This window comes from Muscardinus avellanarius, assembly GCF_963383645.1.
Source record: "Muscardinus avellanarius genome assembly, chromosome: 20".
Taxonomy (NCBI): domain Eukaryota; kingdom Metazoa; phylum Chordata; class Mammalia; order Rodentia; family Gliridae; genus Muscardinus; species Muscardinus avellanarius.
The window spans coordinates 12,848,295-12,865,887 of record NC_137806.1 but is presented as its reverse complement, the minus strand read 5'-3'; the positions used below and the strand labels follow the sequence as shown (position 1 = coordinate 12,865,887).

At 53.7% G+C, this 17,593-nt stretch overlaps 1 protein-coding gene across 2 annotated transcripts in view; it reads right to left on the bottom strand.

Annotated features, from left to right (window-relative positions):
- CCNY (cyclin Y) overlaps positions 1 to 5,775 on the bottom strand; it is a gene marked incomplete at both ends in the record, with an annotated part of 84,627 nt that extends 78,852 nt beyond the window's left edge. For both annotated transcript variants that reach the window (XM_080717137.1, XM_080717138.1), the window contains one exon: positions 5,622 to 5,775. In XM_080717137.1, coding sequence (XP_080573263.1) covers positions 5,622 to 5,775 — 154 coding nt within the window. The remainder of the gene's footprint in view (positions 1 to 5,621) is intronic.
- Positions 5,776 to 17,593: the final 11,818 nt, after the last annotated feature.

Here is a 17,593-nt window from a genome sequence, read left to right as displayed (position 1 = left end):
TTCCTAACAACCTAACAATGGAAACAGCCACTCCTCGGCACCTGCAGGATGCGGGTTCCAGGACCCGGCAGACACCGAAACTCCCAGATGCCCAGGCCCCTGATATCAAACGGCCTGGTATTTGCATATGACCTGCCCTCAGCCCCACTCACTAAGTCACCTCTAGATCACTTCCAACGCTGAGGACAAGGTGAAGGCTCGGCAGATAAGACGGCGTGCTGACTGTTCAAGACTGACAAGAGACTCTGTATTCGCTGGGTACAGATGTGACGTGTGCACACTTCTGATCCGCACCTGGATGGATCCGGAGCTGTGGTACCCAAGGATGTGGAAGGCCGGATGGAACGCAGAGATCCAGACAGGAAAACGGGCAGACGGATCATCTCTACACATGGACACACCACGGGACCGAGACACATCTGTCTCTCGGCCTCTGACAGCGTGTGAATTTCTACCCTAAGACCCCGGAACAGCAGTAACAATTCTAACTTCTGATTCACAAGCCCAGCTGCAACTTAGAACGTCTTGGACAGCTTCTCTCGTTGTGCCCAGGGATTGAACCCTGGGGCATTCTACCTCTGACCTACACTCCAAACCCTACTTTATTTTTTTATTTTGAAACAGGACCTAAGTTCCTAAGGCCAGCCAAAAACATGCAATGCTCCTGTCTCAGCCTCTCGAGTACTGGGGTTACAAGCATGCGCCACCACACACGGCTTTTGAAGAGCTTTAAGCAAACATATTAATACTAATATCCAGCCCTATATTTCTGGCCTAACCAGAACCGATGCTGAGAACCACTGGCTAGATACATCCCAAAAGTACTATGACTGAATCGGGGAGACAGAGAGCGCATTATTTAAATGGTAACTTGGAAGCCGGGCGTGGTGGGCACGCTTGTGATCCCAGCACTCAGAGGCTGAGACAGGAGGACGGCGGTTCGCAGACAGCCTCAGCTGCTTAGTGAGGCCCTTTGCAACTCAGTGAGACCCTGTTTCAAAATAAAGAATAAAAAATAGGGCTGGGGATGCAGCTCAAATGTAGAATGCCCCTGGGTTCCATGCCCAGTACCGCAAAAATAAATACATAAATAAATAAATAAATAAATAAATAAATAAATAAATGGTAACTTGGAATTTCTGGGTTTGACCTAGCAGCAGCATCATATGAACTAGGTTCAGCTCAAGAAGTGAAAGGCGACCAGAGCCTACACTAGAAACACTCTCAACCTGCCCCAAGTCGGCACAAGACGTGGGGGTCTTCCAAAGACTCTGTGGAAGACACTTGACGGCTGAAGCTTCGACAGCTTTCAAGTGAAAGAACACACCGTGCCCCATCACACCACACATCACACCACACCCCATCACACCATACACCATCACACCACACATCACACCGTGCCCCATCACACCACATATCACACCACACATCACACCACACATCACACCACACATCACACCACACATCACACCATACATCACACCATACATCACACCACACATCACACCACACATCATACCACACATCACACCACACATCACACCGTGCCCCATCACACCACACATCACACCGTGCCCCATCACACCACACATCACACCGTGCCCCATCACACCACACATCACACCATACCCCCATCTCACCACACATCACACCACACATCACACCATACCCCCATCTCACCACACATCACACCACACATCACACCATACCCGCATTGTTCCCTGGCGAAACCTTCCAAGCCTCAGAGTCAAGTGGTGGTCACATTCCTCACTACACCACACTAATACTGCCCAGCTTGGCTCTTGGGCGAATCTCAGCCGGGCGTGGTGGGGCACGCCTGTAACTCCAGTACTTGGGAGGATCGCAGGTTCGCAGCAAGTCTCAGCTACTTAGGTGAGGCCTTCTGCAACTTATGAGAACTTGTCTCCAAATGAATAACTTAAAAAACAGGGCTGGGGTGTAGCTCAAAGGTAGAATGTTCCTAGATTCAATCCCCAGTACTGGAGGGAAAAGAAAGAAATGTGAATCTTACTGTTTTAAGGTATTTTTATTTTTTCTTGACCTATCATTTAAATCATAAAGCCTGCACCAAATATTAGTGCAAAACCAAGGAAATTTCCAAATGTTGTTGTGTGTCAACATTGTATGGAACTAGGCAACAGCTACCTATAATAAGCTCACTCCTTCCTTCCTTCCTTCCTTCCTTCCTTCCTTCCTCTAGAATATAATATTTACTGAAACTTTACTAAATGCTAAACATTTCTTTCAGGGGATTGGGCTACAGCAGTTCTGGCCTTAATATCCTTCTAGATGCTTTAAAATGCATACATGTAAAAAACAAAGATATCAATGTAAAAAACAAAGATATCTAAGTGCAGGCTAAGAAAATGGGCATCTAAATAATACTAAAAAAATCACCTCTCAGCCGGGCGTGGTGGCACACTGGTAATCCCAGTACTTGGGAGGCTGAGACAGGAGGATCGCAGGTTCACAGCCAGCCTCAGCCACTTAGTGAGGCCCTCTGAAAATTAGTGAGACTCTGTTTCAAAATAAAGAATAAGTGGGGCATGGTGGCGCACGCTTGTAATCCCAGCATTCGGGAGGCTGAGACCAGAGGATCACGGTTCGCGGACAGCCTCAGCTACTCAGTGAGGCCCTCCGCAACTCAGTGAGACCCAGTTTCAAAATAAAGAATAAAAAATAGGGCAGGGGGTATAGCCTGGAGGTCGAATGCCCCTGGGTTCCATCCCCAGACCCGCAAAAAAACAAAACAAAAAAACAAAATAAAGAATAAAAAATAGGGTTACAGCCGGGCGGCGCACACTTGTAATCCCTGCGCTTGGGAGGCTGAGACAGAAGAATCCACAGGTTCGAAGCCAGCCTCAGCTACTTAGTGAGGCTCTCGGCAACTTAGTGAGACCCTGTTTCCAAATAAAATAGAAAATAGGGCTGGGAGTATAGCCCGGAGGTAGAAAGCCTCTGGGTTCCATCCCCAGTACCACAATATAAATAAATAAATAAATTTTAAATAGGGTTAGGAGTATAGCTCGGAGGTAGAATGCCCTGGGTTCCATCCCCAGTACTATAATAATAATAATAATAATAATAATAATAATAACAACTCGGCGGTAGAATGCCCTGGGTTCCATCCCCAGTACTATAATAATAATAATAATAACAACAACAACAACATTAGAAAAGTCATTCAGAAGCCAGGCGTGGTGGTGCACCCTTATAATCCCAGTACTTGGGAGGCTGAGACAGGAGGATCGCAGATTCTCAGACAGTGTCAGCTACTTAGTGAGACCTTGTTTCAAAATAAAGAATAAAAAGTACGGCTGGGGATATAGCTCTAAGAAAGAATGCCCCTGGGTTCAATCCCAATACTGAAATGAAAAAGAAAAAGTTCTCCAGCACTGTTAGCTGCTAAGCGCCTCCCTAGGAAGGCACTCGTGTGCTGAGGTCGCTCTCCTTCTGCCTTCGAGGAGAAATTAATGGAAACTAAACACTGAGAAATCTCTTTATCAGCCTAAATATGTCTTTCCACATCGCAGGGAAGCTCCGTCCCAAAGTCAACAAAAACGATTAGAACAGAGCTGTCAATTCATTTACCAAAAAAAAAAAAAAAGCCTGATTAGTACAGGTAGATTAACTGTGAGATGATATAGGGGTTATTAAAAAATCAAGTTTTCATAAAAATATATTTCCAATTTCAGGGGGGTTTTTTGAGTGTGCAGTACTGGGGATGGAGCCCAGGGGCATTCTACCTCCGAGCTCCACCCCCAGCCCTACTTTTAATTCTTTATTTTGAAACAGGGTCTCAGTGAGTTGCAAAGGGCCTAAGCAGCTGAGGGTGGCCACAAACTGTGAGCCTCCTGTCTCAGCCTCCCGAATGCTGGGGTTAGAGCAGCATCACCACGGCCGGCCCAGTTTCAAATCTTAAGTTGAAAATCATTTTCAACTTTATTCTCAACTGTGAACTGTATTTAAAATCATGATGCCAAACTACCCTTTGCCAGTGGCCTTGGCCCCTGCGCTTACTGACAGAACAGTTCCAAGACGGCGCTGCACAGCTGTGAGTCAAACACTGCGAGGAGCGGCAGCGAGTCCTCACCTTTTGACCTCAACACTAGCTCGAGGCCACACCAAAAGTTATCCAGATGAATTAGAAACGCACGGGCCAGTAATCCAAGTCTGTGCAAACACCGGGCGACTTAACACCAAGCTCTACAGAAGCCTTGTTAGAAGCATTCTGGGGTGGCTCAGCGATCCCAACCCCAATCACGCCTGTCTTTCTTCGGGCGCAAGTACCGGGGCTTCGCTTTCCAGGGGAGAAGGGTGGGGGCCCGGGGCAGTCAGCCGGCAGTGCCTGGGCTGACTCGGCCAACCCTCCTTTCTCAAGTCCAGGTAGAAGGCGCAGTTCCGGAATGGGATTCACGCTCACCCTGCCCGAGCCTTTGCTCAGCTCGACGGCCCTGGCACAGGTGTGGACGGCGGGGCCGCGGGTGTGGACGTCCAGGGCAGCAGTATGCCCCTGCTCCTGCACGCGGGCCCAGACCCCTGGGCTGGCCGGACGTCCATCGCGGATGCGCGAAGCAACCCCTCGCGGGTTGCGTGGAGATCCCTCAGGGGTGGCGGGCAAGTGCGTGCCGCCGGCCGGGAGGTGTAGATGACCCTCGCTCCGGCCCTCGCCCCGGCGTGTGGACGTCCCTCTAGGGTGCGCAGACAGCCCACCGCCCAGCGGCGTGGACGTCCCTCCGGGGTGCCCACGGCAACCCACGGCAGGGGCCGGCGTGGACGTCCCCCCAGGGCCCACCCCGTCTCCCTGGTGATGTAGACACCCCTCTTGGGTCCACCTAGGTCCACCCAGCGGCGTGGACATCCTCTAGGGCCCACCCAGCAGCATGGACATCCTTTCTGGGTCCACCCAGGTCTCCCCGGTGACGTGGACGCCCCTCTTGGGTCCACCCGGGTCCCCCCGGCGGCGTGGACGTCCCTCCCAGGTCCACCCCAGCCCCCGGCTGTGTGGACGTCCCTCCCAGGTCCCCCCGGGTCCCCCGGCGGCGTGGACGTCCCTCCCAGGTCCCCCCGGGTCCCCCCGGCGGCGTGGACGTCCTCCCGGGTCCACCCGGGTCCCCCCGGCGGCGTGGACGTCCTCCCGGGTCCCCCCGGCGGCGTGGACGTCCTCCCGGGTCCACCCGGGTCCCCCCGGCGGCGTGGACGTCCTCCCGGGTCCCCCCGGCGGCGTGGACGTCCTCCCGGGTCCACCCGGGTCCCCCCGGCGGCGTGGACGTCCTCCCGGGTCCCCCCGGCGGCGTGGACGTCCTCCCGGGTCCTCCCGGGTCCCCCCGGCGGCGTGGACGTCCCTCCCAGGTCCACCCGGGTCCCCCCGGCGGCGTGGACGTCCTCCCGGGTCCACCCGGGTCTCCCCGGCGGCGTGGACGTCCCTCCCAGGTCCACCCGGGTCCCCCCGGCTGTGTGGACGTCCCTCCCAGGTCCCCCCGGGTCCCCCGGCGGCGTGGACGTCCTCCCGGGTCCTCCCGGGTCCCCCCGGCGGCGTGGACGTCCTCCCGGGTCCACCCCGGCCCCGGCGGCGTGGACGCCCGGCCGGCCGCGCTCACCGTCCACGTTCTCGCGGTCGCTGATGTGCTGCAGGTTGCAGCCCGTGTCCTCGCGGCTGAGCTCGGCGTCCGGCCGGCAGGACTCGAGGCGCGAGTGCGCGCCCCTGCGCAGCTTGGGGCTGGCCGACACGCAGCACGAGGCCGTGTTGCCCATGGCGCCGGCGGCGGCGGCCCTTCAGCGGGGCCTCGCCATGGGCGGCCGGCTCGGCGCCGGCCGGGCAGCTCAGCCCGCCGCGGCCATGGCGGGGCGCCGGCCCGTGGCTCCGCTCGCTCCGGCCGCAGGACGCGGCCCGCAACGCTGCGCCCGCGCGGACGGACGGGCGGACGGATGGACCGGCGGACGGACGGACGGACGGACGCGGCGCCGCCCCTTCCCGCTGCCCTGGAAGCGGATGCGCCGCGCGGGGTCGCGGAGGCCCGGCTTCCCCGGGGGGAGGCCGCGGGGCCGGAGGACGGAGGGCGAGGCCGGGAGGAGGCCGCGGGGCCGGAGGACGGAGGGAGGGCGAGGCCGGGGGGAGGCCGCGCGGCCGGAGGACGGAGGGAGGGCGAGGCCGGGGGGGAGGCCGCGCGGCCGGAGGACGGAGGGCGAGGCCGGGGGGAGGCCGCGGGGCCGGAGGACGGAGGGCGAGGCCGGGGGGAGGCCGCGCGGCCGGCGGGGCGGCCTTTGTTCCCCGCGCTCCGGCGCGATCAGCCGCGGCCCTGCCCAGGACGATGGCGACCCCGCGCCCGCCGCAGCCCCCCGCAGCCCCCCGCACCCGCGGCCGCGCCCCAGGGCCGCTCGGGCGCCCCAGGCCTTTGCAGTGTTTGTTTTGGAGCCGGTAAGTGGCCGCGCCGGCCCCGAACCTGCGGCCCCCGTGTCTGACCCCCCCCCCCCAGGTACTGGGATTGCAGCGGCCCATTTCTTAAATGTTTAAATGCCTTTGGGCTTTGGGGGGGTTTTGGGGGGTGGGGGGCTCGGTGGTTTTGTTTGCTAGTCTGGGTTGCTGGGGGGCTCGCTAGGGCTGCTCGTGGCGGCCCCAAACCTGCCATGCTCCCGTCTCAGCCTCCCAAGTGCTCGGAGTACAGGCCGTGCGCCCTGCCTGCAACGAAGTGCCGCTGGGTTTTGTCCTGCTGGCGGCCCAAGGTAAAGGCCTGACTGCACCCGTGAACACCGGGACTGGAGGTCAGCCCCAGCCCTCCCAGCACCCCGGCCTTGGTGGCTCAGTTGGGAAGGATGTAAGGCCAGAAAGCCACAAGAACAGGCTTCTCACTCTTTCCACAGACAGTAAAGGGATCCTGGGGGCGGGTATGCCAGCCACCAGTGCTAGTTGCACACACTAAGGAGGAGGTGCTGGATCGCTATTTCAGTAGCTTAGCGGGCTGCCAGTGCAGAACTCTGGCCTGTAGTTTCACTGCTGGGGAGGCTGAGACAGGAGGGTCGCAGGTCCAAGCCGGTGCACTGTAGCTTGGCAAGATGCTGTTTCAGCGGGAGCTGGGGCGCAGCGCCAGGGTTCAGTGCCCAGTGCCACCCCCGAGCAGCACCGCAGTGTGTGCACAGCTGGTCAAAAGCTGTGGGTTCTCCACTGGGTCATTCACATCTAGTCTTTGTTTTAACCTGTCTGTCCCTCCACCACACAGTAATGTTTATGAATTTGTTAACCCATATTTAAAAAATAAAAGGTTCCATGCTCTGAGCTGTGGTGCGGCCCTTGTTGGGATAAGTGGTGCATGTCCTTAAAAAAAGATGGCTACAAGCTGGGCGTGGGGGTGCACGCTTGTAATCCCAGCACTTGGGAGGCTGAGACAGGAGAGTCACGGTTCGCAGACACCCTCAGCTACTTAGTGAGGTCCTCCGTAACTTAGTGAGACCCTGTTTCAAAATAAAGAATAAGCCGAGTGTGGTGGCGCATGCTTGTAATCCCCATGCTTGGGAGGCTGAGACAGGAGGATCGCACAGGTTCGAAGCCAGCCTCAGCTACTGAGTGAGGCTCTCAGCAACTTAGTGAGACCCTGTTTCCAAATAAAATATACAAAAGGTCTGGGAGTATAGCCCAGACGTAGAAAGCCTCTGGGTTCCACCCCCAGTACCACCAAAAAATAAAAAAATAATAAAGAATAAAAAATAGGGCAGGGGGTGTAGCTCGGAGGTCAAATGCCCCTGTGTTCCATCCCCAGACCCACAAAGAAAGAAAAGGAAGGAAGGAAGGAAGGAAGAAAAGGCTGAGGGTGTCTCATGGAGGTAGAATGCCCCTGGGTTCCATCCCCAGCACCACAATAAATAAATAAATAAATAAATAAATAAATAAATAAATAAAGCAAGCAAGCAAGCTGCAGCGTGGTGGTGCTGGTCAGCCGAGAGGGGGAGTTCAGAGATCTGCGGCCCTGGCCAGGGGTCTCGCCTCTCATCCCAGTTACATGGGAGGCTGAGGCAGAAGGATTGGGGATTAAAGGCCGGCCTCTACAAGACCAACTCACCAAGACCCTGTCTCGAACGGGCTGGGGCGTAGCTCAGTGTTAAAGCACCTTGGGTTCCGTCCCTGGTACCACAAAGAAAAGAACTGCAGCCCTGACGGGGAGGTCAGGGGCTCTGCCGTGGCCGCACTCACCTGGCTGCGTGCCGGGAAAGTTTGACGGGGCTCACCTGCCAGTCAAGGAAGGTGTACACTAGATTTTTAGGCTACGGTGTGCGTCAGGCAAAGCAGCTGAAATTGGGGAGGGGTCCCAGAAGTCTGCCCTGCTGTGTGTTTGGAGCACTTAAGCCTGAGCACCGCCATGGAGCCACGTGTGCAGGCACCTGTGCGGAGCACTGTAAGCAGCGTGTGTCTGATGGGAATGTCTCCGACGTTATGGCCCGAGGCCTCACGTGGAGGCGACGAGGACGGGCACTTGGGCGTTGCCATCAGACTGGGAGGTTTGCCTGAGGGTCGGGGAGCCGCGAGCCCCCGCCAAAGGATAGAAGTGCAGGCCTGGCTGGGAGGCTGAGGCAGGAGGATGGCAGGATTGCGGCCAGCCGCGGCACCTGAGCAAGACCCCGTTTCCGCATGCAGGGGTGTGACTGAGGAGTGGTTCTGGTTCCGTCCCCGGTACTGACATCAAAGCTTCGTTGCCGGGATTTCCCTGTCCGCTCTATCTTTTCTCTCCCTCGTACAGGCCAGCGGTACTCCCTGGGAAGTGCTCTTTGGATTTTTTTTAGCTACAGCAGTTTCTGGTTTTAACCACGTTTTCGGTGGAACTGCCCCCTTTAAACTGTGAGCTACAGCAGCGTTGATGTGTGTGGTTCACAAGTTCTCCTTAGCCTGGAACCCGGGGGCACTCTACCCCTGAGCTCCACCCCCAGCCCGATTTTTTATTCTTATTTTATTTTATTGCAGTACTGGGGATAGAACCCGGGGCATTCTACCTCCGAGCTCCACCCCCAGCCCTGTTTTTGATTCTTTATTTTGAAACAGGGTCTCACTGAGTTGCAGAGGGCCTCACTGAGTAGCTGAGGCTCAAACCCCGGTCCTCCTGCCTCAGCCTCCGAGTGCTGGGATCCCAAGTGTGCCCACGCGCGGCTGGCCTTTCCCCTGTCGCCAGGCGCCAGCTCCCTGCCTCCCCGCCCTGGCACTTCTAGGCCTGGGTCTCCTGCCCATCTGCTCTCTGCTATCGGTGGGGTCAGCCCTCTGTGGCCCCAGCTCTAGCGTGCGACTTTGACGGCCACTTGACTTTAAGAGGTGTCAGCAATTTATGATAAAATGTGTCTTTTTTTGTCTTTTTCTTTTTGCAGGACTGGAAGTGAAACCCAGAGGTGCTTTACCACTGAGCTCTACCCCAGCCTTTTTGTATTTTTGAGACAGGGTCTTGCTGTGTTGCCCAGGCTGGCTTTGACTGCAACCATCCTGCCTCAGTTTCCCAAGCAGCTGGCATTACAGGGATGCGCCACTGTGCCCGCTGATAAAGCTCATCTTGAAAGCCGGGCGCGGTGGCGCAGCTTGTAATCCCAGTATTCGGGAGGCTGAGACAGGAGGGTTGCAGGTTCATGGCCAGCCTCAGCTAGTTAGTGAGGCCCTGTTTCAAAATAAAGAATTAGCTGGGCGTGGTGGCGCACGCTTGTAATCCCCGCGCTTGGGAGGCAGAGACAGGAGGATCGTGCAGGTTCGAAGCCAGCCACGCTGGCTTAGGAGACCCTGTTTCCAAACAAAAATATAAAAAATAGGTCTGGGAGTGTAGCCCGGAGGTAGAAGGGTTTCCAGGAACCCCAGTACCACAAAGAAAGAAAGAAAGAGAGAAAGAAAGAAAGGAAGAAAGAAAGGAAGGAAAGGAGAGAAAGAGAAAGAAAAAAGGGAGGGATAAAGAAAGGAAGAAAGAAAGATGGCATGGTGGTGCGCACTTGTAATCCCAGCATTCGGGAGACTGAGACAGGAGGATCTCGATTCGCAGACAGCCTCAGCCACTTAGTGAGGCCCTTTGCGACTCAGTGAGACCTTATTTTTAAATGAAGAATAAAAAAGCTAGGGCTGGAGTTGTAGCTCCTGGAGTTGTAGCTCCTGGGTTGTAGCTCGGAGGTAGAATGCCCCTGGGTTCAATCCCCGGTGCTGCAAAAAATCAGTCAACTAATTAACTTAAAAACAGCGTCTTGAGAGTATACTGAGCCAAGCACTTTGGGGATATAACGTGGGGAAGATCCTCCCTGCCGTGGGGGCTCGCTGTGCAGGAAGGTCCCAGGGACAGGTTCAGGGAGCACGCAGCAGTGTGGGTGCAGCCGAGTCAAGTGGGGAGCACCAGCCTGCCACCTGTATGAATGCCTGCACTTGGCACCCGGGTACCCCAACCCCACCCTGCTACTTATTACTACAAAGTAGCAAATAGCCAGAGATTCTGTCACTGGAGTGACATTTCTACAAAGTAACAAAATACCCAGAGATCCTGTCACAGTGAAAGCTTCCACAGGAAAACAAGAATGTATCCGGGTGTGGTGGAGTGTGGTGGCACACGTTCTGAATCCCAGCATTCCGGAGGGCGAGACTGGACGGTCAGGGTTCGCACACAGCCTCAGCTACTGAGCCAGACCCTTCACAACTCAGTGAGACTCTGATTCAAAACTAAAAAGACTAGCCGGGCGTGGTGGCGCACACTTGGAATCCCCGCGCTTGGGAGGCTGAGACAGGAGGATCGCGCAGGTTCGAAGAGACCCTGCGCTGGTTTAAGAGACCCTGTTTCCAAATAAAAATATAAAATAGGTCTGGGAGTGTAGCCTGGAGGTAGAAGGGTTTCCAGGAACCCCAGTACCACAAAAAAAAAAAAAAACTAAAAAGACTAAAAAATAGGACTGGAGGTGTAGCTCGGAGGTACAGTGCCCCTGGGTTCCATCCCCAGCACCACAAAAAGAAGAAAGAGAAAGGAAGGAAGGAAGGAAGGAAGGAAGGAAGGAAGGAAGGAAGGAAGGAAATAAGAATGGCTAGCCAGTCTTAGTGGCACACAGCTGTGTTCCCAGTTCTTGGGAGGCTGAGACAGGAAGATCACAGGTAGGAGGCCAGCCTCAGCAATTTAGCAAGACTTTGTTTCAAAAACATAAAATAGGGTTGGTGATGTAGCTCAGAGATAGAACATGCTTGGGTACAATCTCTAGTACCACAAAATTAAAAAATGAATAAGAATGGCTGGCAGGTTGAAGAACTGGCGCCATGTCTTGGTCCAGGGTAACCGCCAGGCCGGGCCTTGTGTGGAGAAGACTCCGAGTGTGTTCCAGCCCCCGGAGGGAGGAGGCGGGGACACAGCCCAGTGCCGCCGGCCTCTGTCCCTGGACCAGCCGAGGCGCAGGGCGAAGCTCCGATCCCGGGTCTGCAGGGAAAGGCCCACTTGGAATCCTGTTCCTCCTCCTCCCCATCAAGGGCTCCCTGTGTGTGCCCAGGCTGAGCGGCCAGGCCTCTCGCCACCTTCACCCCTCTGTGCTCAATAAAGAAGTGGGAACCGTTTCCCATGAACACGTTGTGCAGCCTGCGTGTGTGTGTGTCTGTCTCTCTGTCACTGAAATTGAACCCAAGGGCATTACACCTCTGAGCTACACCCCCAGCCCAAATTTTTTTTTAAAACAGGGTCTCACTAAGTTGCAGAGGGCCTCACTGAGTAGCTGAGGCTGGCCTCGACCCTGTGACCCTCCTGTCTCAGCCTCCCAAGCAGTGAGATTACAAGCATGGGGCACCACACCCGGCTCACTTTGTGCTTTGGATAATCAAGTCCAGCAGCACCTGGTGGGAAGGACCAGCACGGGCCAGAGCAGGAGAGAGGAGGGGATGGGAGGGCCTGCCCGTCCAGCCTCGTTCTGGCTCCTGTAGCTACAAGCCTCAGCACTTTGCCCCGCCCAGAGAAGACTAAGTCTGGCCCGTGTGAAGTGAGCAGGCGTCTCCAGGGAAGCTCTGCAAAGGCTTTCTCGTCCCTGCTTCTGGGAATGTGGGCTGGACACGGGGACTCTAGCATCCACTTGGAATACTAGGTGACTTGCGAGGTGAACAGAACTAAGATTCTATCCTTATAAAATTTTTTGTTTGTTCTTGTGGTAAAAAAGTATTTTAAAAAAAATGGGTCTGGGAGTGTAGCCTGGAGGTAGAAGGATTTCAAAGAACCCCAGTACCACACACACACACACACACACACACACACACACACACACACAGGGCTGGGGGTAGAGCTCAGAAGTAGAAGGCCCTGGGTTTAACGCCCAGCTCAACAACAACAACAATTCTTCATATTCATGCTGACAGCTCGCATTGATGGGTCCCAGATAACAGGGACTTTGAACAGACTTGGGCTAGTCATGGATGCTGGACCCAGCATGGAATCCAGAATGCAGGAGAAAGATGCAGGGAGCAGGCTTGGGAGCTGAAGCGGGATTCGGGGGACAAAAAGCAGTTGTTTGTCCAAAAGACAGATTAGTCCCAGGAAAGCAGAATTGTCTGGCGTATCTCAGATTGAACAGCCCTCATCTGCAGCCCAAAACGCTCAACTATACAAAACTTTGAGCTCTGAAAGTTTGGGATTTAGGGTTTGGGGGGAGAAGTTGGTAGTTTTGTTTTGTTTTTTTGTTTGTTTGTGGTACTAGAGATTGAACCCGGAGCTATTCTACATTTTTTCTTTTTCTGTTTCCTTCCTTTCTTTCTTCCTTTCTTTCTTCCTTCCTTTCTTTCTTTCTTTCTTTTTTGGTACTGGGGATGGAACCCAGAAGCTCTTCTACTTCTGGGCTATACTCCCAGCTCTATTTTGTATTCTTTATTTTTAAACAGGGTCTCACTAATTTTCAGAGGGCCTCACTAAGTAGCTGAGGCTGACTTCGAACCTATGCGATCCTCCTGTCTCAGCCTCCCAAGCACGGAGATTACAAGCGTGCGCCACCACGCCCAGCTATTTAGTGAGGCCCTTTGCAATTCATATATATATATGGCATAATTCATATATATATTCTATATATATATATATATATATATATAATTCACATATATATATGGCATAAGCCAGCTATGGTGGCGCACGCTTGTAATCCCAGCACTGAGACAGGAGGATCGCACAGGTTCGAAGCCCGCCTCAGCTACTTAGGCTCCTGGCAGGCTGTTTGTGGGAACTTTGGAAGGAGAACTGTATGTAAGTGCAGTGCGAGTGTCCTTATCTGAAACGACTGGGACCAGAGGTGTTTGACACTTTTTAAGAGTTGGGAATGTTTGCAGACTTTGGCTATCGACATCTCACTACTTGGGGGCTGACACAGGAGGACACAAGTTCCAAGCCTTGGCAATTTAGCAAAGCTTTCAGTGACCTAGAGAGATTTTGTTTCCAAATAAAATATAAAATAGGGCTGGGAGTATAGCCCGGAGGTAGAAGAGCCCCTGGGTTCCACCCCGAGTACCACACACACACAAAAAAAAAAAAGACTGCGGGTGCAGAATGCCCATGTTCAATCCCCAACACCAAAAAATCCTTACACAGACCTTAGTTAACTGCCTCCTGGTTCCCATACTACAAAACCTGACACCGTTTTGGAAGTTAAACCAGGACAGTTGTTGGCCTGTGCTGATTTACTGCCTCTACCCATATGAGCACCCCCAGGGACTCAAACACCCTGCAGCTGTAATCTGACATTAAAACAGCCCCAGGGCTCCAGGAGCAGCGAGGTAGGCCCTCTGGAAATTGGCAGCCTGGCCCAAAGTCTGCCAATACCTTCTCATGGTCGAAAAAGAGTTCCAGCTCACCTGGCACTCTCCAACCAATCAGAACTGCTGATTGACCGCTCATCTACTTCCCAGCCAATCAGAACTGTCGGTTGACCACTCACCCACTCTCCAGGCTGATCTCACCTCCTCTGGCCAACCAGAACTGCCAGTTGATTGATCACGCACCTACTCTGGCCCATCAGAGCTGCCAATTGACCTCTCTGGCTAATCAGAACTTCTCACACCTCTCTCAGGTACCTCCCTCCTGGACTTACCTCACCCTGTGACCTTGTCTCCCCGAAACCCCTTCCTTGGTACGGATTTTTAATTCTGCTTAACCTTCCAGGCGCAGATGAGCCGTGTCCTTTCTCTGCCCTTCACCCTTGAGGTCATAGCGACTCTCGAGGTGCGGCCGGGTGGGCGCTCACAAGCCCTCTTCCTGTGCGGCCCTGCTGTTCCTAGGCAGGCATCCTTCTCCACCATCAGCGAGTCTTCCCGCAGCCCCGAGACCCCCTCCTTTTCTCTCTCCTCTCGGTCTCCACGGCCTCCTGGTGTTTGGGGTTTTTTTTTTTTGGGTGGTGCCCCTAATTGTAGACAGAGATTTCACTGACAAGCCCTTTGCTACAGACTGAAATTTGTACGTGGGGAGACTGGGGACTGAACCCAGGACAGCATACCTCTGAGCTACTGCCCAGCACTATTTTATTTTTATTTTGAAGCCGGGTTGCCCTCCAGCCTGTGAGCCTTCTTTCTTAGCCTCTCAAGTACAGGATCACGAGCGTGCACAGCACACCGGCTCCAGCTCCTGCGTTCTAAAGTCTCCAAAATGCAAAGCATGTTTTTGTCCATTGTGAGATACTTTGAAAGCTCTAGACTAGAATAAAACGGGTGTATACGGGAAAGTGAAAAAAATAGTAATACAATTTTAAGAAACTCCCACTCTAAAGAGGACTGTGGCTCCTGGACCAGAGCCTCGTCCTAAGAGCTGCTGAGAGGCTCGCGGTACCTGCTGTGGAGTCGCGTTCGGTCCTGTTACTGTCCCCTCGGAAATCCAGGCCTCGGGCTGGCGCCTCCACATCACCCACTCCCGACTGAGCTGCCGTCGCTGGGCTCTGTGGGTGAAATGGCATGGTTGAGCACTGGCCCGCTGACCAGACTGTCCTTTGGATCTGCTAACAGTAGGAGCTTGTGTGCATTGCTAAGAAAGACCTGTAAGGAGGATCATGGGTTCGAAGCCAGCCCCAGCAGCTTTGCGAGGCTCTCAGCAACCTAGCGAGACCCTGTTTCCAAATAAAAAATAAAACCTGGCTAGGGGTGTAGCTCAGAGTTAGAATGCGTCTGAGTTCAATCCCCAGAACCAAAAAAGAAAAGAAAAAGAAACACCTGTAAACAGAATATTGGAAGCCTGGCATGGTGGCACAAGCCCGTCATCCTTGTACTTGGGAAGGGTCACGGGCTCAAGGCCAGGATGCGAAAATGAAACCTTGCTGCAAAATAAATTTTAAAAACAGGCAGGGCTGAGGGTTTAGCTCAGAGGTAAGACACCCCTGGGTTCAATCCCCAGTACCCAAAAAATATAATATTCTTGAATACTTGAATAAATTTCTTGGATTCAATAATCAATACAACAAGATTATACCAACAACTACGGAGGTACCTCCCGTGGTCTCGAGGAGACGAAAAGGCCCGTGGAAAGGAGCTCGTGAGCAGGGCAGAGTCACACCGCCCAGGAGCACACGCAAACGGGCTTGGTGGGAACACATGCTTGTTCAGAGCCCCAACCCAAAGGCCACTAAGGGATTTCTTCTAATGACAGATGCTCCTTCCAGGCCTCAAGTGTTTTCTATGGGGTTACGGGGCAACTCTCAAGGGACGCACTGGGCTATCTTAACGGCGGACTTCACGAAATGCTCTGCACGCGCATGTGTGACTATCACTTGGACCCCCACTGAGCTGTATAAAGTATAAAAAAGGATACTTTGAGCCGGGCGTGGTGGCGCACGCTTGTAATCCCCACGCTTGGGGGGCGGAGACAGGAGGATCGCGCAGGTTCGAAGCCAGCCTCGCTGGCTTAAGAGGCCCTGTTTCCAAATAAAAATATAAAATAGGTCTGGGAGTGTAGCCCAGAAGTAGAAGGGTTTCCAGGAACCCCAGTACCACCAAAAATAAATAAATAAATAAAAGAATACGTTAGTGATTCTGATTATCTGAGTAACATGTGTGCGTGCTTGGGAATAATCCATCTACCCTCGGCGACGCAGGCGGAGTGGGCTAGAGAAGAGGAGGTATTGCACGGCGTCCCGACAGCGAGGTCGTCGGCAGCGGAGCTCCAGGCACATCCCCAGCTCCTGCGCCCCGAGTGGACAGAGGAGCCCTCCTGGTCTCCGAATCCTTGCCACGCAGCGGGCTTTGCATGGCGTGTGCGCTACAGTCTCTCCTCTGTTCTTCCTGCGCAATGCACAGGAAACAGCCTCAAGTATCAGCTGAGGACTGGAGGAAGTGCGTTCATGGCCGTATTGGCAGTAATCTCTCGGTGCATGTTAGAACGATTCCATTCAAACAGTCATGGAGCAAGGAATCATGTTAGCAGACGACGGCGGAAAGTGCTTTTGCAGAGAGCACGTTCCTAATGGCTGGAGCTGGGCATGTGCACTCCTGAGCAGGACCAGGCTGTGCATCTGTTGGCTGGAGCGGCAGTAACAAAGTGCCAGAGACCAGCTGGCTTAATAAACAAAAATGTACTCCCTCACGGTCCTGAAGGCTAGAGGCCCGACACCGAGGTCCCATCAAGGGCTCTGTCCTGGGAAGGTCCTCAGGTACCTTCCCTGTCTGTGGTGTCCTCATCTCTCACTCAGGGAGGGCACCAGTCAGAGTAGGGCCTGCACATGTTCAATTAGTTTACGTCGGCCGTGGTGGCGCACGCTTGTAATCCCATCATTTGGGAGGCTGAGACAGGAGGATCACAGTTCACAGACAGCCTCAGCTACTTAGTGAGGCCCTTTGCAACTCAGTGAGACCGTTTCAAAGTAAAGATTAAAATAAAGTAGGAGCGGGCATGGTGGCGCACGCTTGTAATCCCAGCATTCGGGAGGCTGAGCCTAGAGGATCACAGTTCGCGGACAGCCTCAGCTACTTAGTGAGGCTCTCTGCAACTTAGTGAGACCCTGTTTCAAAATAAAGAATAAAAAATAGGGCAGGGGGGTGTAGCTTGGAGGTCAAATGCCCCTTGGCTCCATCCCTGAACCCGCCAAAAAAAAAAAAAAATAGGGCTGGGGGTGTAGCTCAGAGGTAAATAAAAGAAAGGAAGGAAGGAAGGAAGGAAGGAAGGAAGGAAGGAAGGAAGGAAGGAAGGAAGGAGAAAGAAAAAGAAAAGACAACTTAGCAAGACTTTGTTTCAAAGTAAAAATATAACTGGGAGTGGGGAGTGTAGCTCAGAGGTAGAGTGCCCCTGCGTTCCACCCCTAGTAATGCAATAAATAATTTTGCTTTAATTACTTTTTAAAGGTTCTATCTCCTAGTACAATTATTTTCTGATGTATTCAGCATATGAATAAGGGGATGATTTGTCCCAAAATATGGGTCTAAAGAAAAAATGAGCCAGGCATGGTGGTGCTCGCCCATAATCCCGGGATATGGGAGGCTGAGATAGGAGAGTAGCTGGTTTGAGACTGGCCTCGCAACTTAGCAAGACTTTGTTTCAAAGTAAAAATTGTTTGTATCTGGTGTGGATTTCATAGTCCTCGTCCCATAGCCCTGTCTGAAAACTGGCTGTGGCGTCCACTAGATACTAAAGAACATTGCTCCACGTTTTAA